The sequence below is a fragment of the Rhinoraja longicauda genome, chromosome 2 (genome assembly GCF_053455715.1).
Source record: "Rhinoraja longicauda isolate Sanriku21f chromosome 2, sRhiLon1.1, whole genome shotgun sequence".
Taxonomy (NCBI): Eukaryota; Metazoa; Chordata; class Chondrichthyes; order Rajiformes; family Arhynchobatidae; genus Rhinoraja; species Rhinoraja longicauda.
In genome coordinates this window covers 35,756,100-35,783,810 of record NC_135954.1, presented here as the reverse complement: position 1 = coordinate 35,783,810, position 27,711 = coordinate 35,756,100, and the positions used below count along the sequence as shown (strand labels likewise).

The following is a 27,711-nucleotide window of genomic DNA, read 5'->3' as shown; positions in this document are numbered from 1 at the left end:
TGATATCATGCAATAAAGTCTCTTGAAGCAAACCTGCAACGTCTCCACTTTTCATTTTCCTTTCATTTCCCTCTAAATTAATTTCTTCCACTGAGGTGTATTAGAACATGAGGGGAATAGATATGGTAGATGCACAGAGGCTGTTACCCAGAATAGGGGGATCTACTCTGCAGTCAAATTGTACCAATTCATCTGGAGACATCAACTGATTTCCTGCCTAAATATACCCAATGTTTAATTTCGATCTGCGATACACATTGCTACAATCAAAATATATTCAGCTGTGGTTATGATCTGGCAGGTGCAAATTAAATCGATGTTCTTTTGTTTAATTAATGCCTTCTTCATGGATACCTTTTACCCAGAGTAGGAGAATCAAGAACCAGAGGACATACATTTATGGTGAGAGGGGAATAATTTAATAGGAACCTGAGGAGCAACTTTTTCACACAGAGGGTGGTAAGTATATAGAACCAGCTGCCAGAGGAGGTAGTTAAGGCAGGTATAACAACATTTAAAAGACATTTGAACAGGTACGTGGACAAGAAAGGTTATAGGGATATGAGCCAATCGCGGGTAGGTGGGACTCGTGTAGATGGGGCATCTGGGGCTGCATGGGCAATTTGGGTCGAAGGGCCTGCTTCCATCTGTATGGCTCTATGACTCCATGAATGCAGGTAGAACAAATAGTGTGAAACATCATGGCTGACCTCAATTCTTACTAACTGCGTCAACTGTTGTATGTACAATTTCTTTTAATGTTCACAAGATCCAACAGATGTATCTCTAAGGAAATATGTTGCAAACAAGCAGCAGTCTTCACATGCTCTCCCACAACTTTACCAGATATCTTGGAAGGCTGCAAACACTCCTAGTTGCATTTTGTACCAACATGGCCTAACTCTTTATCTTACTGTCTCATTAAAAGCTCTATGGCACTTTGATTAGGCCTCATTTGGAGGATTAAATGCAGTTATGGTCGTCCCATTATAGGAAAGATGTGGAAGCTTTGGAGAGGGTGCAGAGGTTTACTGGAATGGTGCCTGGATGAGAGGATTTCAGCTACAGAGAAACGTTGGATAGACTTGGATTGTTTTCTCTGGAACGTCGGAGGTTGAGGGAATTATATAAAATTATGGGATTCATCGATAGGGTCGACACTCCGAACCTCTTTCCCAGGGTGGAAATGTCCAGCACTAGAGGGCATAGCTATAAGGTGAGAGGGGGGAAGTTTAATGGAGATGTGCGGGGCAAGCTTTTCACACAGAGGGTGGTAGGGGCTTGGAGCTGCATTGCCAGGGGTGGTGGTGGAGGCAGATAAGTTAGTGGCATTTATAGACAATAGGTGCAGGAGTAGGCCATTCGGCCCTTCGAGCCAGCACCACCATTCAATGTGATCATGGCTGATCATTCTCAATCAGTACCCCATTCCTGCCTTCTCCCCTTACCCCCTGAGGCTTTAGGAGGCTTATAGATAGAGAATAGACAATAGAAAATAGGTGCAGGAGAAGGCCATTCGGCCCTTCGAGCCAGCACCGCCATTCAATGTGATCATAGCTGATCATTCTCAATCAGTACCCCATTCCTGCCTTCTCCCCATACCCCCTGACTCCGCTATCCTTAAGAGCTCTATCTAGCTCTTTCTTGAATGTATTCACAGAATTGGCCTCCACTACCCTCTGAGGCAGAGAATTCCACAGATTCACAACTCTCTGACTAAAAAAGTTTTTCCTCATCTCTGTTCTAAATGGCCTACCCCTTATTCTTAAACTGTGGCCCCTAGTTCTGGACACCCCCAACATTGTCCAACCCCTTAATAATTTTATACGTTTCAATAAGATCCCCTCTCATCCTTCTAAATTCCAGTGTATACAAACCTAGTCGCTCCAGTCTTTCAACATATGACAGTCCCGCCATTCCGGGAATTAACCTAGTAAACCTACGCTGCACGCCCTCAATAGCAAGAATATCCTTCCTCAAATTTGGAGACCAAAACTGCACACAGTACTCCAGGTGCGGTCTCACTAGGGCCCTGTACAACTGCAGAAGGACCTCTTTGCTACTATACTCAACTCCTCTTGTTATGAAGGCCAACATTCCATTAGCTTTCTTCACTGCCTGCTGTACCTGCATGCTTCCTTTCAGTGACTGATGCACTAAGACACCCAGATCACGTTGTACGTCCCCTTTTCCTAACTTGACACCATTCAGATAATAATCTGCCTTCCTATTGTTACCACCAAAGTGGATAACCTCACACTTATCTACATTAAACTGTATCTGCCATGCATCCGCCCACTCACACAACCTGTCCAAGTCACCCTGCAACCTCATAGCATCTTCCTCACAATTCACACTGCCACCTAGCTTTGTATCATCGGCAAATTTGCTAATGGTACTTTTAATCCCTTCATCCGAGTCATTGATGTATATTGTAAATAGCTGCGGTCCCAACAACGAGCCTTGCGGTACCCCACTAGTCACTGCCTGCCATTCTGAAAGGGACCCATTTATCCCCACTCTTTGCTTTCTGTCTGTCAACCAACTTTCTATCCATGTCAGTACCCTACCTCCAATACCATGTGCTCTAATTTTGACCACCAATCTCCTATGTGGGACCTTGTCGAAGGCTTTCTGAAAGTCGAGGTACACCACATCCACCGGCTCTCCCCTGTCAATTTTCCTAGTTACATCCTCAAAAGATTCCAGAAGATTACTCAAGCATGATTTCCCCTTCGTAAATCCATGCTGACTCGGACCAATCCTGTTACTGCTATCCAAATGCTCCGCAATTTCGTCTTTTATAATTGACTCCAGCATCTTCCCCACCACTGATGTCAGACTAACTGGTCTATAATTTCCCGTTTTCTCTCTCCCTCCTTTCTTGAAAAGTGGGATAACATTAGCTACCCTCCAATCCACAGGAACTGACCCGGAATCTATAGAACATTGGAAAGTAATCGCTAATGCGTCCGCAATTTCTAGAGCCACCTCCTTAAGCACCCTGGGATGCAGACCATCAGGCCCTGGGGATTTATCAGCCTTGAGTCCCATCAGTCTACCCAAAACTTTTTCCTGCCTAATGTGGATTTCCTCCAGTTCCTCTGTCACCCTAGGATCTCTGGCCACTAGAACATCTGGGAGATTGTTTGTATCCTCCTTAGTGAAGACAGATCCAAAGTACCGGTTCAACTCGTCTGCCATTTCCTTGTTCCCCATAATAAATTCCCCTGCTACTGTCTTCAAGGGACCCACATTTGCCTTGACTATTTTTTTCTCTTCACATAGCTAAAAAAGCTTTTACTATCCTCCTTTATATTATTGGCTAGTTTACCCTCGTACCTCATCTTTTCTCCCCGTATTGCCTTTTTAGTTATCTTCTGTTGCTCTTTAAAAGAGTCCCAATCCTCTGGCTTCCCACTCTTCTTTGCTATGTTATACATCTTCCCTTTTATTTTTATGCTGTCCTTGACTGCCCTTGTCAGCCACAGGTGCCTCTTACTCCCCTTAGAATCTTTCCTCCTCTTTGGGATAAATTGATCCTGCAACTTCTGCATTATTCCCAGGAATACCTGCCATTGCTGTTCCACAGTCTTCCCTGCTAGGGCCTCCTTCCAGTCAATTTTGGCCAGCTCCTGCCTCATGCCTCTGTAATCCCCTTTGCTATACTGTAATAATGACACCTCCGATTTTCCCTTCTCCCTCTCAATTTGTAGAGTAAAACCTATCATATTGTGGGCACTGCCTCCTAATGGCTCTTTTACCTCAAGTCCCCTTATCAGGTCAGGTTCATTACATAATACTAAATCCAGAATTGCCTTCTCCCTGGTAGGCTCCAGTACAAGCTGTTCTAAGAATCCATCTCGGAGGCACTCCACAAACTCTCTTTCCTGGGGTCCATTACCAACCTGATTTTCCCAGTCTACCTGCATGTTGAAATCTCCCATGACCACCGTAGCATTACATTTGCGACATGCCAATTTTAGCTCCTGATTCAACTTGCACCCTATGTTGAGGCTACTGTTTGGGGGCCTGTAGATGACTCCCATTAGGGTCTTTTTACCCTTACAATTCCTCATCTCTATCCATACTGATTCTACATCTCCTGATTCTATGTCACTCCTTGCAAGGGAGTGAATATCATTCCTTACCAACGGAGCTACCCCGCCCCCTCTCCCCACCTGCCTGTTTTAGATGGGAGTCTAAGATGGGAGATAAGATGGGAGTGCAGGGAATAGAGAGATATGGATCACGTGCAGGTATATGGATCACATGCAGGATACGGATCATGATCAGTTTCATTTGGCATCATGTTCAGCACAAACGTTGTACATCAAAGGAACTGCTCCTCTGCTGTACTGTTCTATGTTTTATTGTTCGGTATTACGCCTAATGATGCACACACCAATTCAACAGCTGGAGAACTGTTTTATTCCTGTGTGTCATCTTCAATTCTTACGGTTGTCAATCTTACCTTGAAGTTAGGAAAAGGGGACATACAACGAGATCTGGGTGTCCTATTGCATCAGTCACTGAAAGGAAGCATGCAGGTACAGCAGGCAGTGAAGAAAGCCAATGGAATGTTGGCCTTCATAACAAGAGGAGTTGAGTATAGGAGCAAAGAGGTCCTTCTGCAGTTGTACAGGGCCCTAGTGAGACCGTACCTGGAGTACTGTGTGCAATTTTGGTCTCTAAATTTGAGGAAGGATAGTCTTGCTATTGAGGGCGTGCAGCGTAGGTTTACTAGGTTAATTCCCAGAATGGCGGGACTGTCGTATGTTGAAAGACTGGAGCGACTAGGCTTGTATACACTGGAATTTAGAAGGATGAGAGGGGATCTTATCAAAACATATAAGATTATTAAGGGGTTGGACACGTTAGAGGCAGGAAACATGTTCCCAATGTTGGGGGTGTCCAGAACTAGGGGCCACAGTTTAAGAATAAGGGGTAGGCCATTTAGAATGGAGATAAGGAAAAACTTTTTCAGTCAGAGAGTTGTAAATCTGTGGAATTCTCTGCCTCATCAGGCAGTGGAGGCCAATTCTCTGAATGCATTCAAGAGAGAGCTGGATAGAGCTCTTAAGGATAGCAGAGTCAGGGGTTATGGGGAGAGGGCAGGAACGGGGTACTGATTGAGAATGATCAGCCATGATCACATTGAATGGTGGTACTGGCTCGAAGGGCCGAATGGCCTACTCCTGCACCCCTATTGTCTATTGTCTAATGTCAAAAGGTTGTGCGATGAAACCTCAACTTTGACATTTGAAAAGACTGAGTTTTGCACCATGAGAGCTGATATCCTTTTGAGTGGGATGTTAAATCACAGCCTTTCTTGCTCTATCATTGAGACAAGAAGGATCTCATTGGCATTACTTTGAAGGAGAGCAACACAGTCATACCTGCATTATTGGCTGACAGTTATCTTTCAAACAACATCTTTGAGACAGATTATCATATTGTATAGTTGAGAGTTTGTTGTGTGCAAATTGGCTGCTAGGTTTCTCACACTATAATAGATGCCATGGTGAAAGGTATATTAATTCACTCTAAATCTCTTTGGCACATCCCGAGGTCATGATAGATGGCGTATAATTTATAATCTTCCTTTCGTGCGTTCCTGTATAAGTTTTAAAACAGTATCTGTTTTATGCTACTATTAGAAAGCAACTCTCTGTGTTCATATAGCCGTTTAATGTCTCCCATGAGTTTAATTATTTTGGATAAATGAATGAGAATTTATCGTGCACTATCCTCCACAAAACAACATACTGCTCAGGGGAATTGGGGATGCCACTGATTTTTCCCAGCAGTGGAAGGTTGCCGGGAGTGAGTTAGCCATTCCTTCATGCTTTAAACATGAATGGAAAATGTATTGCCTCAGGTTGAGAGAATAGGTCATAAACAGTCTTGTTAAAGCCAAAGACTTCAAGGGACTGAATTGTACATTTCATCTAAAAATTCTTTGAAGTCAAAACTTAATAAAGTAATGCATCTGTATGCCCCCAAATGAAGATGAATAATCACAGAATGAAGTAATAGGGCATGCTGAGGAATTGTAAATGTTTACTCAAGCAATATTCCATTAGAGAATATCAACATTAATGCATTTGTTGAAAAAGAAGTGCTGTGAAATATATACAACTGTCTTATGATACACCCAAAGAATATTTAATAAAAAAGATACCTAGATTAATTATGTTGTTATCATCGATTTTATCATTCAAATCATGCTGCAAATCTCCAAAACAAAGCTCAGACCTTTTGCAACACTCATCAGCACAATCCTTCGACCATATTGCACTGCCATATTGCACTAATCCTCAAGTACCCATTTTTCAAGCTATATCCGCTTTTGCTGGTGACATTCAGTTTGATTGTTGTGCTGTTGTCACTAGTTTAAGTGGTCATCAGCAAAGGACCTGGTCTTGGCATATACTGACAGAATGAGAGCTCTCAGTTTCATTGCATACAATTTGCAATGTTCTGTTCATATTTCACATTTCCTTCACCTGGAATATTTTATTTATCAAATACAAGGGGGCTGCAGTGTGGCACCATGCATTAGGATTCATCATTGAGGTGATCCATGCATCTGTACTACACAAGGAGACTCATATGTCACCAGGGTGGAGCTGGTGCCACCTCTGAGCAGATTGCTGCTCTCAGTGGACAAGTGATGCAACCCATGAACAGATTATTGTTCTCCATATGCAATAGGATGCTACACATCAGCAACTCATTGGTGCACAAACAGAGAGATGCTGCACATTCACAAAATGCTTTTGTGCATGAACAGTGATGCAATATATAAGCAAATGACATATGCAGGAGCAGAGAAATGCCACGTAGGGAGATACATGTCCACAACAACTCTCACCAACGTCCACACTTGCGCATTAGAAAGCATTTCATTGTGTCATAACGTGCTGACTCCTGTACTCAATCACCTGCCTGATGAAGGGAAGCATGCCGGACACATTCTTCATCACCTAGTCCACCAGTTTTATCAGTTTTGGATAGCTCCATTGGAGACAGCAAGGAATTGCAGAGAATTGTGGAGGCAGCCCAGACCATCACACCAACCAACCTCCCTTCTATTGAGTATAAGAAAATAACTGCAGATGCTGGTACAAATCGAAGGTATTTATTCACAAAATGCTGGAGTAACTCAGCAGTTCAGGCAGCATCTCGGGAGAGAAGGAATGGGTGACGTTTCGGGTCGAGACCCTTCTTCAGACTGATGTCAGTCTGAAGAAGGGTCTCGACCCAGAAACGTCACCCATTCCTTCTCTCCCGACATGCTGCCTGACCTGCTGAGTTACTCCAGCATTTTGTGAATAAATACCTTCTATTGACTCCATTCGTACCTCACGCTGTCTCGGCAAGGCCACCAGTACAATCAGCTGTTATCAGGCAACTGAACTACCCTACCAACAACTAGAGAGCAGTCCTGATGTACCTCATTGGAAACACTCGGACTATCTGTGATCGGACCTTACTGGTTTTATCTTGCACTAAACATTATTCATTTTATTCATTTTATTCATTTTATTCATTTTATCATGTATCTGTAGAGTGTAATCATGAATTATCTTTCTGTTGACTGGTTAGCACAGTACATAAGCTTTTCACTGTACCTCGGTACACGTAGCAATAAACTAAACTCAACATGGCCCTTTTCATTTATTGTGAGCAGACCTGCTACACCAGGGAAGAGTTGACTTTGAGGACAAAAGTAAGTACAGCAGGGATCAGATACCTACAATTAAAGGTCATTCAGTTGATTTTTGTACGGCTAGAGATTGAAACTCTGGCATTGCAGTCGGAGTGTTCATAGGTTATTGGAACATTGTCCACTATTCTTCTTGTCCACTAAAGCCAACCATTAGAGATCACTCCTTCTATTGGTTCTGAGCAGCAGGCAAAAGCCAGTCATTTTGTTCATGTGCTTCTTTTGGATCATCAAGAACAAGTACAGACTCAAAGGGAAAAAGGGGGCTGACTTCAAATCGCCAGGGTGCCACCACCGAAGGCATACGTTGACATGCACCAGGAGACCGAGAGCCAATACAAAAATGTGAAACTAGAAAGAGATTTGGGTAGTTTGCTTTTTATTTTTATTATTTCCATTATGGTATCATTTGATTTGCCATAATGTTTTGGCATGTTATGAAATAGTCTCCAGACAATGTTGAAAATAATTCTCTTTAAGTACTAATAGCATGAATGATATTGCAGAGATAAGTGACACTGGTGTGGCAGCTGCTGGCATCACAGCACACGCAGCCAAACCTTACCCGGAAAGATGACTAATGGAGTGCTGCCTGCAATGGCTTCACTGAGGGACCCATTGCATGTGTGAGGCAGCAGCTAATTGGAGCTAGTTTATGAAAAAAAGACATCTTTGAGTGTACAAAGGCACACTCACAAAGTTAAACAACATACACTGTAAACTTTGTAAGATGCTCGAGCAGCCTACAGTCAGTTCAGAAGCTGCTGAGTTAGTACCTCAGGGTCAGCAGATGCGATGACATTGTACAGTCCGCTGCTAACTGTGACTGCTCACTGAAGGATTTAGGTTGCACTGAAACTGGTAGTTCATACCAGTGAGGGAGCAAACATGGGGTGCATGAGTATTGAGTGCATCATAGGTGGGCATCTGACATTGGTATCGTGTCTGGCATGCTGAAACAAATTGTATTTGGAAATGTCGGGATCAATTTACAATTTTTAGACAAGCGTTTCCAAAGTGTGCTCTTTAGCAACTGCCAGATGGCTCCTAAGCAGCAGATCTGTTCATGTTGAATAAAACGCAGTCCCACTTATCCTGGGTTTTTTTTCCAACTTGATGCTGGGCCTCAGATCTGTCAGTCTGAGAAAGGGACTAACAACCCAACAAAACAATGAGTGCAGGAAGGAACTGCAGATGTTGGTTTGCAGCGAAGATAGACACAAAATGCTGGAGTAAATCAGCGGGTCAGGCAGCATCACAGGAGAAAAGAAATAGGTGAAGTTTCGGGTCAAGAAGAAAGGGCTTAACCTGAAACATCACCTATTCCTTTTCTCCCGAGATGCTGCCTGACCCTCTAGTTACTTATTTTGTGTCTATCTTCAACAAAATAATAAATTGTTCCTAATATTCAAATACTGCATGGTTCTCTTGAATTTGTTGTGTAGCTACTGGTGAACGGTTCCACAATCTGTATGTTATTTTGTTATTGCAGACAAGGCTCAGTTTTCCTGAGGACAAACGTATCATAAGACTAACAATTTGGAACAGAAAGTATTACTTAATTAAGTATTACCATTGATTCTTTTTGTTTGTTAATCTTATTGATTGTATAAATACGGTAAACAGATTAACTTGGCCAAGCTTTTTGAATCTAGAAGAAAGAAAGGATATTTGGCATGCAAAGGATATTGTCACGGTTGTGCCAAGGTTTCGTTGTCAGGGCTTGTTGATGGGAGAATTTCCTTCTACATTCCTTGAAAGAGATTATCACAAATCAATTATTCAGTCCCAGTTCTCCAGTATTATCATGAATAGCATTAATAAACATCAACAAGCTGAACATTTTGTTGTGTACAGACATTGATCTTAAAATCCAGGATAGAAACATAATTTGCCTGCCTTGTAATGCTTTCTGTATGTTTTCTTGTTCTCTCACTGCTTTGCAGTGTGACATTTTCAGCTGATGTGTTGAAAACAAAATGCCGCTCTGCACAGTGGCACAGTTCACCAGAGTGAGTTTATTTATACTAGTGTAAATACAGTAGCTGCACTACTTTGTGTCTGTCATTTTGCCGGTGCCTGCATCATTAGTGTAAATGTGCTATGTGCAGTTTAGTGTTCTGTTTCTAGTGCTGTTTTGTTTCGCATTGTTGGTTGTCATGTGGACTGTAAGTAGTGAAATGGAATTTGCTCTCCGCTGCCTGCTTTCCGCAGTGCCAAAATAGCATTATAATCTTTCCCTGAGAGGTAGAAATTCAATCTCCTTTTTTGCCTCACACACAAATATTTTTGCAGATGAACAATGTGCAGGAGCAGTTGAAATGCAGCATGAGACACATTGAAAAAAAAACAAATTGCTCTACCATTTTTCAAATTTGACAGATGAAGTAAAGTCTTTTGCACATGATCGGGACAAAGGCCAGAGCAGTACTGTTCGAGATTTCTGTCTGCTTTTTGCGTGAATGCAAGATTAGATCATTTGCTTTACCGTCCATCATGTGGTATTAAATTGAAAAAGATAGCTGACAATTGCGCTCCATATATATTTGTAGTTCTTTACCTTTAATCATCATTTTGGGTATTTGTAACATCTCCAAATTGCAGCTTCAACAGTGCATGTTGCATTGATTTACTGACTTATGTATGTCAGAAACCTTCATGTTGACTCTTTTTCATATTGCTTTTTGACTTATGTAGAGGGACTCGCTCTCAATGCAGGAACAATTTTCTTTTTGACTTTGCTGAGTACATATGGTGGGCCTTAAGTGAGTATATTTCCCAAAGCAACCTGTACCAGGTGATCACTGAATCTTCTGCGTTTTTGTCACACAGAGGCTGAAAGAACTAAAGCAAAGAGAATTTGCTCGCAATGTAGCTTCGAGATCAAGGAAAGATGAAAAGAAACAGGAAAAGGCGCTCAAACGTCTTCACCAGCTTGCAGAGCTGCGGAAACAGTCGGAATGGTCAGTCAACATTAATATTCGAGTTATGAATGAGTAAACCAATATTACATACTTTATTTCAAAAGATACTTATTTTTCAAAAGTTCACAGTCCCATGATATGTGTAAAGTCTATTTTTACCATTTTAGCATAAAGATAACAACTAATTAGAACATAGAACAATACAACGAGGAACACAATGTTTGTGCCAAACATGATGCCTAGCTGAACTGATCTCATCTGCCTACAAGTGATCCATATCCCTCCATTCCTTGCAAAACCATGTGCCTTTCTAAAAGATTCCCAAATGCCACTATCACATCTGCCTCTAGCACCACCGCTGGCAATGTGTTCTAGGCCCCCAACACTGTTTGTGTTAAAAACCTGCCCCGCACATCTCCATTACATTTTCACCCTCCCACCTCACAGCTGTGCCCTCTAGTGTTAGACATTTCCATCCTCGGAGAAAAGTTCTGACTGTCTATCCTACCTATGCCTCTCAAAATTTTATATTCTTCTATCAAGTCTCCCCTCAACCTCCGATGTTCCAGTGAAACCAATTAAAGTCCATCCAACCTCTCCCTGTAGATGAAACCCTCTAATCCAGACACTATTCTGGTAATTAAACTTTTTCAAAAATTAAGGAACGGCTTGTTAGTTTCAGCCCAGGGTGCATAAGTTGGAGATGGAATAAAACATATGATTTTTGCAAAGCGTTCATTAGCAAAGTTAAAGGATGGATAAAATGGGCACCAGAATCACTTTGGAACAGATATAATAATAATAATAATAATAATAATGCATTACATTTATATAGCGCTTTTCATATACTCAAAGACGCTTTACAGGGATTTAGAGAACATAGGGAAGTGAATAAATAGATAAATAAGTAAACGAACAGAGAAAGGAGACAGAAGGTGAGGTGACCTTCAGTGGTTGAAGGCAGTACTGAACAGGTGAGACTTCAGTGATGTTTTGAATGTGGTGAGTGTGGAGGAGTCTCTGACGGTTTGGGGTAGTGAGTTCCATAGGGTGGGAGCAGCGATGGAGAAAGCCCTGTCCCCCCAGGATCTGAGTTTGGTCCGGATGTGGGGGGATAGGAGATTGGCAGCAGCAGAGCGGAGGGTGCAGGTGGGAGTGTGCCTGTGGAGGAGGTCGGTCAGGTAGGATGGGGCCAGGTTATGGAGGGCTTTGTAGGTCATGAGGAGGATTTTGTACTGGATTCTCTGGGGGATGGGGAGCCAGTGGAGTTTGTAAAGGATGGGGGTGATATGGTCACGGATCGGGGTGTGGGTGAGTAGACGGGCAGCGGATATGCTGTAAATGATACCATCAACCATGTATTAGATGAGCACTTTCAAGGTGATGGATATTTCAAGAGGTAATATTGGCTTCCAGGATGTTAGTAAAAAAAACAATATAAGGGTAATTGAGAGATTATTACAGCAGAAAAGCAATGACAAATAGCAAATTTGCAGATGACACAAAGCTGGGTGGCATTGTGAACTGTGATGCTATGAGGATGCAGAGGGACTTGGATAGGTTGGGTGAGTGGACAGATGCATGGCAGATGCAGTATAATGTAGATAAATGTGAGGTTATCCACTTTGGTGGCAAGAACAATAAGGCAGATTATTATCTGAATGGTGTCAGATAAGGAAAAGGGGAAGTGCAATGAGACCTGGGTGTCCTTGTACATGTCACTGAAAGTAACATGCAGGTACAGCAGGCAGTGAAGAAAGTTAATGGCATGTTGGCCTTCATAATGAGAGGATTTGAGTATAAAAGAAAAGAGGTCCTTCTGCAGTTGTACAGGGCCCTGCTGAGACCACACCTGGAGTGTTGTGTGCAGCTTTGGTCTCCTAATTTGAGAAAGGATATTCTTGCTATTGAGGGAGTGCAGCGTAGGTTCACGGGGTAATTCCCGGGATGGTGGGACTGTCATATGATGAAAGAATGGATCGACTGGGCTTGTATACATTGGAATTTAGAAGGATGAGAGGGGTTCTTATGGAAACAAATAAAATTATTAAGGGATTGGACACGCAGGAAACATGTTCCCGATGTTGGGGGAGCCCAGAACCAGGGGATACAGTTTAAGAATAAGGGGTAGGCCATTTAGAACTGAGATGAGGAAAAACTTTTCCACCCAGAGGGTTGTGAATTTGTGGAATTCTCTGCCTCAGAAGGCAGTGGAGGCTAACTCACTGGATGCATTCAAAAGAGAGTTAGATAGAGCTGTTAGGGCTAGCGGAATCAAGGGATATGGGGAGAAGGCAGGCATAGCGTACTGATTGTGAATGATCAGCCATGATCACATTGAATGGCGGTGCTGGCTCGAATGGCCTACTCATGCACCAATTTTTTATGTATCTATGAATATTGCACAGACATTGAGCCAATATAGATTGTGCATTTAAAGTTCTTTGCAATCTTATTGCCTTTTATGATGATAAAAATGGTAACTGTGCAATAATGTACAACCTTTACATTCCTCACATAAAATATCTAAAGCTAATAATTATGCAGTTGAATTTTTTTCAGAACAGTAAATTTAAAAGGTCTTATGGCAGTTAGTTCTTGTTCATTGTATTATCTGAATGACTGCTGTCTACTAAATGACTGGTATTTCAGTTCTGTGAGTTTGTTTTTTCAATCAGCATTCATCATAAAGGAGCAGTTATGGAGATGGTCTTCTTTCAATTTTGATTCCTTTATGCAAAATCAGGTAATGTGCAGAATTTCCTGAAATGAAGCAACAGTAATCTAATCAATTTACAGTCATTTTCTGAAGAGGGAGTCAGCGGATGGCAGTTTGAAGAAGGGTGCCGATCTGAAAGGCTACCTGCCCATTCCCTCTCCAGATGCTGCCTGACCAGCTGACTTTTTCCAGCACTTTGTGTTTTGCTCAAGATTCCAGCATCTAAAGTTATTTGTGTCTGTAGTGATTTTCGTTGGTTTAGGTTTAGGTTTATTATTGTCAGCTTTGTTTTGCATGCTATCCAATCAGATCAGATAAAACTATACATAAATACAAGCTCATGTACAATATGTCGAGCAAAGGTGAAGGTACAGAATGCAGAATGTAATGCTCAGCATTATAGCTCATCAGTTCTATAGACAAAGTCCAAAGTCTGCACACTGCTAGTCCACTTAAATAGTTTAGCACTATTGCTATTACCCAACAGCAATGGAATACTGATGGTAAGGGAATCCCCAATGGCAGGAGATCCCGACCTCGCTGAGGATCACAGTGACTGTAGGAAACACACTGTATTGATGGGACGGCCTGCAAGTACTACCATCCCCACCACCACCATTCTACTGCCCTATGTACAGATCCTAGAGAATAAAGTTGAGGACTTGTGGGCAAGGCTGCTTTATCAAAGCGAGATGAGAGAATGCTGTGCGCTCTGTTTCACAGGGAGATGGATGGCTCTGCCCAGACTCAGCCCTCCAGCCCAAAGGTTTCTCCATCCATCACATGGAAATTTTATGGTGCTCAGACGTAGCAGTCCTGCCCAACTCCTGCTCTCGGTACCTGGAACACCTGGTGGTGAAGTGCTGTCCCTTCTACCTCCCAAATAAATTCACCTCCGTCATCCTGACTACATCCCACCACAGGCAGTCTAGCACGAGAGGAGCTGCACACCGTGGTCAGCAAACACCAGACAGCATACCCCGACTCCTTTCCTATCATAGCCGGGGACTTCAACAAGGCCAGCTTGAAGAAATCACTCCCAAACTACCATCGATACGTGCCCTGCAGCACCAGAGGATCAAACACCCTTCACTGCTACTATTCCATTAGCCAAGATGCCTTCACTCGATCTCTTGCCCTTATTTTAGGAACTCCAAGAACCTGGCTATGCTCCATTCTTCCTGTGTATAGGCAGTGACTGAAGGGCACAGCCCTAGCGGTGAGGACTGTTCAGAGCTGGATTACTTGAAGTCGGTAGACTGGGCAATGACTACCGACTGGTGGCACTAACATCTGTGGTTGGAAGTGCTTTGACAGGTTGCTTATATATCAACTCCTATCTCAACAAGTATCTGAAGCCACTGCAATTTGCCTACCGCCACAATAAAGCAAAGGGGGATTCAATCTTGCTGGCTCTCTAATCTGCACTGGACCACAAGGAAAATAAATCACTTATAAAACATATATCAGGCTGTTGTTCGTAGACTATAGCTCAGCGTTCACAACCATTATTCCCTCCAAACTTGTTACCAAACTCAGGGAACTGGGTCTCTGCACATCCCTTTGCAACTGTATCTTCAACTTACTCATCAACAGAACACAATTGGTACGAATTGGCAACACGTACTCCTTGATAACCAACAGCACAGAGTACCTCAAGGCTGTGTGTTCAGCTCCCTGCTCTACTCACTCTACACCCATGGCTGTGCAGCTAGACACAGTTCCAATCCCATCTTTAAATTCACTGATAACACCACCATTGTTGGACGAATTACAGATACTGGTGAGTCAGAGTATAGGAGGAAGATAGGTTGTCTGTGTGAATGATGCCAGGCCAACAACTCTGTTCTCAACATAAGTAAAAAACAAGAGGCTGATTGTTAACGTTAGTAGAGGAAGGCCAAGGATCAACAATCATGTCTTCTTCAACAGGCTGGTGGGGGAGAGAGTCAACAACTTCAACTTCCTGGGTGTGCATATCACTGAAGGTCTGTCGTGGACCCAGCACATTGATGCAATCATAAACAAATCCCATCAACAACTCTACTTCCTTAGAAAATTAAAGAGATTCTGTATGTCGAAGAATAGTCTCTTGAACTTCACCATGTGGATGGTGGAGAGCACAATGACTGGTTGCATCGTAGCCTGGTTTGGCTGTCAGACTATTGAACACTATGAACTCAACTATGAACACTATGAATACTTGAACTCACTGAAGTTCAAACTATGAACTGCCTCGGTCACACTAGGGAACTCGGGATTGGTTTTGTTTTTTGCACTCTATTTGTTTTTTCATTTATTGAATCTTTTTTTCTGTTTGTTTATTATATTATCTATTAAATACTGTTTTTTACAAACCTGTTATACTGCTGCAAGTAAGAATCTCATTGCTCCGTTTTGGTACACATGACAATAAAACATTCTTGACTCTTGAAGGTAGGTTTTTGGATGAGTGCCGAGCTTATTGAAATATATAAAACCCTAAGGAGGCATGACAGAGATGTTTAAATGTTTTCATTAGAGAGAGACTATGAAACAGGGGACATAGAAACAAGGTAAGGAGATGGTTACTTACAATAGGAATGCGTAGAAATCTCTTCTCACAGAGTGTGGTGAATCTTTCTTGAATTCCCTATCATGGAGGAATGTGCGGCTAGATCATTCGAGGTATTTAAAGTGGAGATGTATTTTTTGAAAGATCATAGAATTGAAGGCTGTGGTGTACTAGGAGCGGAGGAGTTGATTCATTGAGCATATCAGCCTTAATCTAATTAAAAGGTGGGTCATGCTAGAGGGAGGTGGGAACTCCTTTTCTCTCGCTTTCTTGTGCAGGATAATTCCTCAACCGATTAAGCTAATTAGTTAAAGCAAAATTTAATATGCCAAAGATCATTCGTTGTGGGAATGTATGCACATGGTGTGAAAACCTGAAGCAATAAAAATTGCTGTCACGCTAGCTTACCTTTAAAATGCAATTGTACACCAAGCACTAGCTCTCTCCAACGAAGACTATGCATTGCATCATCATAAGTTTAGTTTAGTTTACTTTAGTTTATTATTGTCATGTGTGTGAGGTACAGTGAAAAGTTTTGTCTGCATTCTATCCAGTCAATGGCTCTACTTCCTTAGAAAATTAAAGAGATTCTGTATGTCGAAGAATAGTCTCTTGTGCTTCTATGTGTGTCTGGTAGAGAGCATAATGGCTAGATGCATCATGGCCTGGTTCGGCCAACAGACTATTGAACACTATGAACTCAACCATGAACACTATGAACACTTGAACTCACTGAAGTTCAAACTATGAACTGCCTTGGTTGCATAAGACCACAGAAGTTGACAATCAAGTCCACAGTACAAAGATAAAGAATAAATGGCCCCACGTTACGTGCAAGATACAATCCAATAAAGTCTGGTTAAAGATAGTTCAAAGGTCTCCAATGAGGTATATGGGAGGTCTAGCTAATGAGAAGACTGTTCAGTTGCCTGATAACAGCTGGGAATAAATGTTCCTTGAATCTGGAGGTATGCGTTTTCAAACTTCTATATTTATTTTCTGATGGGAGAGGGGAGAAGAGGGAGTGACCAGGGTGAGACTGGTCCTTGATTATGCAGGCAGCCTTGCTGAGACAGCATGAAGTATAGATGGAATCTGGAGATAGAGGGAGGTTGGTTTGCATGTTGGGTCTGGACTATGTCCACAACTCTCTGCAATTTCTTGCAGTCTTCGATGGAGCTCTTCCCAAACAAGCTGTGTTGCATCCTGGTAAAATGCTTTCTATAGCGCATCTGTAGACGTTTGTGAGGGTTGTTGCGAACATGCTGAACTTCTTATGCCTTCTAAGGAAGTAGAAGTGTTGGTGTACTTTCTTGGCCAGAGCTTCGATGTGGCTGGTCCAGTACACATTGCTGGTGATATTTATTCCTAGGAACTGAAAGCTTTTGAGGATCTCTGCTTTGGCACCGTCAGTGTATACCTGGGTGTCTGCAAGGACATTACATTTTGCATTTTGATCCCACTTGTTATCACACTCAGGATATGTTTTGTCTGGTTTTATTTCAGTGCTCCAGGAAGTGGCCCCATGTTCAGGCCAGCGACAGTAGCTATTGGCCATCATCTGAAAGAAGCTGCTGGAGGATCCAGTGCCAAAGGTAGAGAAAACGGAAGAAAGGGCAACACTCGAAACTCCTTCATAAGAGAAGAGGTACTGAGAAGAACTCAGGGAAATAGTGTGCAATGTCCTCCATGTGGTAATCAGTGCATCCATGGTGACTCTCCGTCACAGATACAAGGGCGGTTAGGCTTAAAGCCCCTTAGTCTCTTCACAAAGCAAAACAGCCCTTGCATCCCCATTCAGAAGGGGAGCGTCTCCTTTTCATTTTACAAAAAAGCTCCACTGAAGTTGGAGTCATCTGCTTCAGTTTTCAATGACACCCTTGAAGAGAAGCAATATGAGCAAGAACCACAGAGCCATAAAGTGAAAGCTACAGCTGAAGCAGAGATCTCAGAGGGAGGGGCGGGGATAGATAACACTGCAGACACTGAAAATAATGACCGAACCAAACAGTCCCAGATTTTCAGTGGCACTGGGACCAATCCATTCGCAAGGGTTAAGAAGCTGAAGGCTCTTATGTTAAAGGAAAACAAGGACGAAGCTGAGAAGGAGTATTATTGCTATAGTCCTACACATTGCAAACGCAAGACCAATGTACCCTTCTTGTTTCTTATGAAATCACTGAAGAAGGCAGACTTGGACAAAGTGGTAGCTCATAGTGATAACATTGGTGAGTCTCAGATTGATGGCTCCGATGTGAAATGTTCCATTGCCCCAGAAATTGGGAATGAAAAGGTCGGGATTGCAGATGCCAAGAAAACGGTTGCAGCGCATTTTAATTCTCCTGCTCAGCAGCAGACAAACACACAAGAGGAAGGGAACACACTGGATCAGTCTGTTTGCAGGATGAAAGGCGAGGAGCCATCAGAGTTGAATGAAAAACTGACTGAGTCCATATTGCCTGAGAAAGGAAAGTTAAGCAGGGTGGAGCCACTAGTCAGGTCGCATCTCAAGACTGAACCTTTTCTTCCAGTACTAAGTAGAGATGAATCAACGCGACTTCAATGGCCATCCGAGCTTTTACTCTTTACACAGACAGAACCATCTCTATCATACAGCTGCAACCCTTTGTATTTTGATTTTAAATTATCAAGAAATAAAAACAGAGAGAGTGGTACCACAGAGTGGGAAGACAATAAGGACTGTCAACAAAATACAGCCATTACCATTGAAGAAGATAATGGGTCAGGCACAACTACGGGACGAACTAGAAGTCTGGAAAAAGAGCAAGGTCCAAACATGGGGAAATCAGCAGGATCACACAAATCAAAGAAAAGAAAGAATCACAACCGATCCAGCAAAAAATCAAAGCAGAAATCAGACTCTGGCCATGTGAGGAAGAAAAAGAAAAAACATAATGGGAGAAAAATCACCGAGCCAGAACCAAAGGATATTGAAGAAAGTTTGAAAGAAGGAAATAATTCAAAATTGATCCTAAAACGATCTTCAGAGGCTGTGTGCAGCAGTGCTGGTGAAGAACTGGAACAAGTCAGCAGCAGTGTTATCAATAAGCAATCTGTTCCTCCTCTCCATTTAATCAACAAAAAGCTGGAAGCACCAAGTGGTGGTCCTTTGAATATTTCCCAAGGATCATGTGAAGATCAAAAAGCACACAAATCCAGACATGACAGCCTAAACTCCAATGACAGTGATAGCGCTGAGGAACACCACAATAATTGCCATAAATCATTTCCTCACTGTAGTTTTGAAGATGATTCACGAAGTAATAGAACTGCTTGTCGAAAATCCAGAAGCTATTCATCTTCACAACGTTCATCGTTTAGGTCATCCTCTGACACTTCAAGTGACCACAGTAGAACTAGTCACAGAAGCAGGCATTATTCTGATAGATCCAGTGATTACAGCACCAGAAGCCGGTCTCAGTACTGTTCAAAAAGACATCGTAGGTCACATTACCAGTGTCATTCCAGACATAAAAAGAAAAAGCACAGCCATTCATCAAATTCTTCATTATCTTCCGATGATGATCATTACCATAGGAAAAGAGATGGCAGTCAGAGCAGAAATCGAGGCAGCGCCCTAACTCGGACCCAGATGAGCACAACAGGCCGATTGCACAGCAGGAACAGGAAGTCCAGAAGTAGACAACTCCATAGTAGGAGCAGAAGTAGATATAGGAGCAGGTCCAGGCATGGGAGGAGCAGACAGGAAAGCAGCAGAGGTTCCAGTTTGAGAAGGTCCTGTTCCAGAAATAAAGAAAACTGCAGGCAAGAAATATCTGATGAGAAGCTATCAAGGTCTTTGTCAAAAGGCAGCGTTTATCATATGAAGTCATCACATTGCAACAGAGATCTTCATGAGGTACAAAGAGGTTCAGGAAAGCACCAAGGAATAATAAAAAATGAAGGCACATTGCAGAATTACAGCCCCATCTCCCCGGGTTTATTTCATAGAAACATGAACATCGGTTGTTCCATTCCCCCATTGAAGAAACTCATTCAAGATAAAAAGGAATCCTGTATAGCAAAGCACATTTTGGAAAATGGCCAATGTGAGGACAATGATGGGAAAACAGTTACCACTGAATCAGCTTCAAGTACAATGGGCCTGAAGTTGAAGGATTCTCCACAAGGCTACTTTGATCCCCAGCTTCCTATCTCTATGGATAACGTGACTTTATGGTCCTTAATTGGGAAGTTAACTGCGACAAAAAAAGTAGGTGCAAAGAAAGATGATATCAGCAAAGGGGCTGAGCCTGAACAGTCAGAATGGAGTGGGAATGAATCACAATCCACTGGCTCCCATGAAGAGAGCCTTCAGTGCAAAGAGGTGAATGAGACTAAAATGGACATTGAACAAAGTTCATTGTGCAATCCAATAGAGGCTGCAGAGGAAGAAAAGCTTGGCCTTACGATATACCAAGTACAGGCTGCCAAAGAAAGTGTTACTCCAGATCCCGAAGAAATGTCCAATGTTGTTTCTTCCACTGCAGATGTTTTTACAGATGGCTCAACAGCAGACAAAGAGAAGAATCCCAGAATGACATTTTACGATTCTAGCGATATAAGTTCAGTTCCGTTGGGAGAGATTATGTTTGATTATTACGGCACCAACTCACAGAGTGTTGACGAAATGGACCCTCAATTCAAGGAGTGTTCTAAATCAATCTCACCCCCTCTGGCAAGTCAACCTATAATCTTCTTACCTGAGGAAGTGGAAAAATACAGCAAGTTGCAGTTGCAGGCACAGCAACATATCCAGCAGCAGCTCCTCGCCAAACAAGTCAAGACTTTCCCTCCATCTGCCGCAGCAGTTACTTTCACTCCAGTGCCAGCATTTCAACCCGTTTCCCTTCACCAGCCTTCTACTTCCGCAGCTTCTTCAGTCACCACTGTCCACCACACTCTGCTCCAGCACCATGCTGCAGCCTCACTCACAGCGGCCCTTCACCCTAGCGCCCACCACCAAGCAATGGCACAGCTTCACCACATCATCCAGCCGCATGTTGCACCCTTCTCTTTCTCCCCCATCGCTCAGGCCATTTTTCCTGCTCACCCCGCCGCCTTCCTGGCCACCCATCCGCTGCACTTCATCCCAGCTGCAACCATCCACCCGGCCCACTTGGCACTTCACCCGCTGCCCCACACAGCGCTCTGCCCAACACTCTTTGCCCCACACCCAGCCTCAGCAGCGGCTGCTGCCTCGGCCATCCATCTCCACCCTTTTCTGCATCCCTTGTTCCCAGGGCACGACCTGCAACATCGCCCTGGTCCAAGCACTTGAAACAAACAACTGAAAAGAAAGTTGCAGCAATTAAAATGCTAAGACGTTCATTCACGGTGGCAACCGTGTGCCCATTGGACTGCTGGAAAGAACCTGCTATGAATGTCAACATTTTCCATCAATCTTTCTGATCTGCAGTGTCCCACGAAGGTTCTTGTTGAAGTTAGCTTTCTATGAATAAAATTATTAGATGATGAGACTCAATGCTTTGTGCATTAGAATAGATTTCCATGTCGTAGATTCCACATGCCTCTGTACGAACAATAAGTAAGTGAAGGTATCATGGTGTTTTCCAGGTGTTCTCCTCCAATTTCCCCTTAGGATAGAACATTTTTGTGTTCAAACCCTGGATTCAGCAATCCACTTTCTTCATTTTAAATCCTTCCAGCCCTTCAAGGTTAAAATATGTATTTTTATCACAATTTCCACCTGTTTTCAGATATACTATCCTTTAGTTAAATTGAATGTATCACATTGTAATTTTGCTGTTAATAGTACATTAGGCTTTAGGTTAATCCGGGAAAAAAATCTTTAAAGCATTTGTATCTTGTGTAAAAATATGCAGAGTACGGTGTATGTGGATAGAATTGCAGTGGGTGCTGTACATCCAGTGCTGTTGTTTAGGTTTTTTCCATGTAAGATGGAATTATTGTACGTATAATGCAATAATATTTTTCCATGATAAATTTGGTTCTATCAATGAATGATAATGTATATAACATAGTTCCTTCTGTAAATAAAGTCAATACGATAAAACACTATACTTTAGAAGTAAAATACTGTACAATAATCTCCCAACAAGAAATATTATCTTTTTATTATATGTATTGTATATTGGTCTTGAAATTTGTTAGGAATTACATACAAGTGTCTGTATAATACACTGTCCTGAAGAAAAAGAATTGTTCTATGGCAGAAATTGGAAATAAATTGTGACAGACCTGATGAGAGCAAAGATGTAACATTTACTTAAACTTGTGTAGTTCTAATTATTTTTGCTTGCAAGGTAAACTTGCATATATTTTATAGCACATTAAAAAAAATGGTTGAGGTTTTATTTTAAATAGAAATAAAACACTGACATAGACCCAACAGATCAAGTAGCCTCCTTCTATGTTCAGGAAAATCTGAAGTAAATAATATGAAAAGACTTCTTACGCCATAAAGCACATTTCATAAATCAACAAGTGAACATGACTGGGACTACTTTTATTTTATAGAGACTACTGAGTAAATCATGGGTTGTCAGAGCAGTTGCAAGCCTGATATTATGAGGAAGTATAAAATATATTTTAATAGACCTTTCCAGCTATGTAGAGTTTTTAAGCTGCAGGTGTATGCATTCACTGATGTGCTGTTACAAAAGGTTCAATCATGTGGAACTCGCAAAGCCTGTTGACTTGCGGTAGCAATTATCTTCCCAATCAGCACATCTGCAGGAAACGGTTCAATGCAGCACACAAGGAAAGGTCATATCACGGAGAAAGTCCCCTGACAAATTAATACCCAACTACATTTTTTATGTGTAGTATTACTGTAGAACTCCCCAAAACTTTTTTTTCCACTCGCTTTGTTTCCCTCTTTCTTCTGGAAGTTAAAGCACAGCAGCTGAGCAAAGTAATCATTCTTAATATAAGGCTGGGTGATACAATCAGCCTGTTTGATGTGGGACACCATCAAAGCCGAGCTCAATCCTGCCTTATCTATTATTCAGTGAAATGATGAGCAAGATTCTTGGCCATTTTCTACCTTGTAATTCAGAGACATCAAGACCAGTTACCCCAAATACTTTTAGTTAAAATTGATCAACTCAAAACTTACCAGGAACCAAAGCTGTACCAGTCCAATTTAGTGGCAAAACTCTTTTAATGACTGAGCCATCAGGTGTTTTTTCTTTCATTATTTCTGTTATGTTTAAATATTAAACTGGTTTTGTGATCTTATCTAGTAGATATAACCACTATTACTGAAATCAGTTTTTCAATATGTTACAAACAACAAATGGATAATGACATAATGACATTTTATCATTGATCAAAAGATAGAAAATAAACCAATAAAAATATTATTACCTAATGTATGGCAAAACAAAGCAAATAAATGTATTTTTTTCCACTTTATGTGTTCGTCTACATGATCCACATGTCATGCTACCTCATCAATGAATGGATGACTAGGGCAAATGGCACAATGATCTGGGATGATGTGGATTTCTTCCTGATCTTTTTCATTAAACTGCTTGTTTGAAATCATTAGTGCCTCCAACTGAATTTAACATTTTAAACAGCAGTCTGCATGCAAAGCATGCTGTCTTCTGACCTTTTCTCTTGACACCACTGAGCTCGCCTTAAGGCCTGCAATGCCACCAAATAGCATCTGGTGTAGTTATTGCATTAATCATGACCTTCTTTCTACGTGTCCTTCAGTGAAACATCTTTTTGTTAGCAACAGCAACGACATGGCGTGAAAGACAGGGGAAAAAACGTAAGACCCCGGCAGAACCACGAATGCATTCACTTCAAATGACATTGCCTTCACAGACAGAACAGACCCAGAAAACGACATTTATCCCAGAACTGCAACCTCCCAGTAGTACTTTAAGACTGCTAAGTTAAATCTCAAAAGGAAGCTGTACAAGTATTCTGTAAAGATAAATTGGACAGTATATCAAATGTATGCCTATCTGAATATTTTTTAAGGAATTTTTGTTCTATGGCTCAGCACTTTGGATACTGTTGGAGGTGGTGCGTTTGGCCTCTCAGGGGGAAGCCACAGCAGCACCCAGTTTAGTGTAACCATGACCGGCTCGACTTTACAGCAGGGAGGATCGAAATGTAGATGATTGGATGCTCTAGGGCAAGGCAAAGCAAGGCAAGTTTATTTATATAGCACATTTCAGCAACAAGGCAATTCAAAGTGCTTTACATAAAACATTAAGAGCAGTTAAAAGCAATTAAAAACAGTCATTAAAGAGAATAGAAAATAAAAACAAGCTAAAATAGAATAAGACAGGTATAAAATACAAACTTAAAAGTTACAGTGCAGTGTAAGAAATGAATAATTATTTGATTTAATAAGAGGCAGCATTAAACAGTGTAGTCTTCAGCCTCGATTTAAAAGAACTGAGAGTTGCAGCGGACCTGCAGTTTTCTGGGAGTTTGTTCCATATATGTGGTGCATAAAAACCAAACGCTGCTTCACAATGTTTGGTTCTGACTCTGGGGACAGAAAGCAGACCTGTCCCAGACGACTTGAGAGGTCTGGATGGTTCATAATGTAGCAGAAATGTAAATGTAATGTAAAGATCAGAAATGTATTTTGGCCCTAAACCATTCAGTGCTTTATAAACGAGCAGGAGTATTTTGAAATCAATTCTTTGACAGACTGGAAGCCAGTGTGAAGACCTCAGAACTGGAGTGATGTGATCCAATTTCTTGGTCTTAGTGAGGACTCGAGCAGCAGCATTCTGGACCCCATAGTAAGGGATACACTTGGATGTCTCTGTGGCCATGAGTGAGACTCCAGATAGTTTGTTCTCTCCCTTGGTTCCAGGGACAAGGATGCATATGTGCAAGTACAGGGCATTCAAAAAGATGGAGGGTGTGCAGCCAGAGGTTGTGATACGTATCGTTTGAATGACATCGGTAGAAAGAGGGATAAGGCCTTGCAAAGAGAATTTAGGAAGTTAGAAATAAAGTTACAAAGCGGGGTTACAATCTTGGAATTGCTCCCTATGCCACATGCCAGTGAGGCATAAAATAGGAAGACAGTACAGTTGAATGTGTGGCTAAAGAACTGGCACAGTAGGGAGGGCATGGATCATTGGAATCTCTTCCGGAACAGGTGGGACCAGTACAAGAAGGATAGGTTGCAGTTATTCCGGAGGGGCACCAATATCCTTGCAGGGAAGTTTGCTCATGCTACTTGGGCAGGTTTAAACTAGTGTGGTAGTTGGGTGTGAACCTAACTGAGCAGTAGGTCAGCAGGAGGAGAGAATAAGGAGAAGGTAGACGCTAAATGAACTAAGCCTAAGAGTTACAGGGTGGGAATGAATATCTGGTGTATAATGGGCGAGGTCCCGAAAGATTAGGGAATAACCAGTGTTATTCCTTTTTTAAAGAAGAGCAACAGGGATAATGAAATGAGCCTCACGTCAATGGTGGGAGAATGATTGGAGCAGATTCTTGGGGATATGATTTATTTACCCAATAGGAGCAAGCACCTGTTTGGGGACCATCAGCATGGTTTAGTTTAGGGGAGCACCTATCTCACAAATGTGATTGATTTTTTTTTGAGGTTGTGATGTAAATAATTGAAGGAAGTAGAGCATTGGATGTTGTCTGCATGGGCTTTAATAAAGCATTTGACAAGGTCGCTCATAGTACACCACTCACATTGGATACATAACATAACATAACATAACAACACTTTATTGTCACTCGGCTTTTTACACCGAACGAAATTTCAGCAGTCACACAAAACACAGCAAAAAAGAAAAGAACACAGGACACCCGACCCCAACACAAACATCCATCACAGTGACTCCAAACACCCCCTCACTGTGATGGAGGCAACAAAACTTCCCCTCTCTTCCCCCCGCACCCAGGGACAGGCAGCTCGACCCCTACCGAGGCAAACGACACGCACAGCCCCCGCAAGTCCAGCGCCGAGCCGCACCGGGCACTGAAACGTCCCGCGGCCGCACCGGGCTATGTTAAGTCCAGCGGCCGAGCCGCACCGGGCACTGAAACGTCCCGCGGCCGCACCGGGCGATGTTAAGTCCAGCGGCCGAGCCGCACCGGGCACTGAAACGTCCCGCGGCCGTACCGGGCGATGTTAAGTCCAGCGGCCGAGCCGCACCGGGCACTGAAACGTCCCGCGGCCGAGCCACACCGGGCACCGAAACGTCCCGCGGCCGAGCCGCGTTGGCGATGTTAAGTCCCGCAGCCGAGCCGCGCCGGCGATGGAAGGCCCCGCGGGCGAGCTGCGCCCCGGGGAAGAGACCCAACAAAAGAAAGGTTTCCCCCGCCCCACCCCCACACCCCACACCCACACCCCACCCCCCCCACCACACATACACAGCCAAAAACAGAAACAAAAACCATCCCAACACCGACACAAACAAAAAAAAGAAAAAAAGACAAACAGACTGCCAGAGAGCCACAGTCGTTAGGCGCAGCCAACTCCTCCCATGATACATGTTGAGTTGCTAAGTTGAAAACAAAATTGCATCTTTCATAGATGCAATTCATGCAATAGGGCGGCACGGTAGCGCAGCGGTAGAGTTGCTGCTTTACAGCGAATGCAACGCCGGAGACTCAGGTTCGATCCTGACTACGGGTGCTGCACTGTAAGGAGTTTGTACGTTCTCCCCGTGACCTGCGTGGGTTTTCTCCGAGATCTTCGGTTTCCTCCCACACTCCAAAGACGTACAGGTATGTAGGTTAATTGGCTGGGTAAATGTAAAAATTGTCCCTAGTGGGTGTAGGATAATGTTAATGTACGGGGATCGCTGGGCGGCACGGACTTGGAAGGCCCTAAAAGACCTGTTTCCGGCTGTATATATATGATATGATATGATATGATAGGCGGCAGAGGGTAATGGTTGAATCTGTGACCAGTCATATTCTGCAGGGGTCAGTACTGGGACCTCTGGAATATTAATGATTTGGGTGAAAATGTAGGTGGTCTGATTTGTAAGTTTGCAGATGACACAAATATTGGTAGAGTTGTGGGGAGCGAGGAACATTGCCAGAGGATTCAGCAAGACATAGATCAGTTCCAATTATGAGCAGAGAAATGGCCATTGGAGTTTATTTCGAGACAAATGTAAGGATTTGCACTTTGGGATGTCCAATGCAAGAGGAAAGTGTACAGTAAATTGCAAGACACTCAGCAGCATTGATGCACTGAGGGATCTTTGAGGTCAAGTCCAGAGCTTTCTGAAAGTGGCAACACAAATGTATAGGGTGGTATAGAAGTCATACCTTCATCGGTTGTGGCATTGAATATAAATGTCAGAAAGTCATGGAGTAGCTGTATAATATTTTGGTTAAGCCACACGGAGTATTATGTACAGTTCTCATTGCCATGCTGTAGGAAGGATGGAGAGACTTTGGAGAGGGTGCAGAAGAATTTTATCAGATTTAGACCTTGAATTAGAGGGTATTAGCTATAATGAGAGGTTGGACTAAATTGGATCATTTACACTCGAGTGTCAGAGGTCGAGCTGAGACCTGATAAAAGTTTTTGTAATTTTGAGAGACATGGATAAGTTGAGATAAATACTTTTTCTAAGGGTAGAAATGTCAATTACTGGAGAGCATAGCTTTAGATGAGAGGGGAAAGTTTAAAGGAGGTATGTGAGGCAAGATTTTTTTACGGAGTGGTGGGTTAATGGAATGCGCTGCAAAGTGTGGTGGTAGTAGGAATAATAACATAATTAAAGAAGTATTTAGATAGGCACATAAACAGGCAAGG

General features: G+C 42.5%; 1 protein-coding gene across 6 annotated transcripts in view; it reads left to right on the top strand.

Moving 5' to 3' along the window:
* Window positions 1-23,248, top strand: part of znf804b (zinc finger protein 804B) — a 569,768-nt gene extending 546,520 nt beyond the window's left edge. For 5 of the 6 annotated variants that reach the window (XM_078417230.1, XM_078417239.1, XM_078417220.1 and 2 more), the window contains 2 exons: window positions 10,565-10,695; window positions 17,436-23,248. In XM_078417230.1, the coding sequence (XP_078273356.1) occupies window positions 10,565-10,695; window positions 17,436-21,231 (3,927 nt within the window). In that variant the 3' untranslated portion in view covers window positions 21,232-23,248. Of the gene's footprint in view, window positions 1-9,675; window positions 9,745-10,564; window positions 10,696-17,435 lie in introns of those variants that run through there. The other variant, XM_078417259.1, reaches the window with a different exon arrangement.
* Window positions 23,249-27,711: the final 4,463 nt, after the last annotated feature.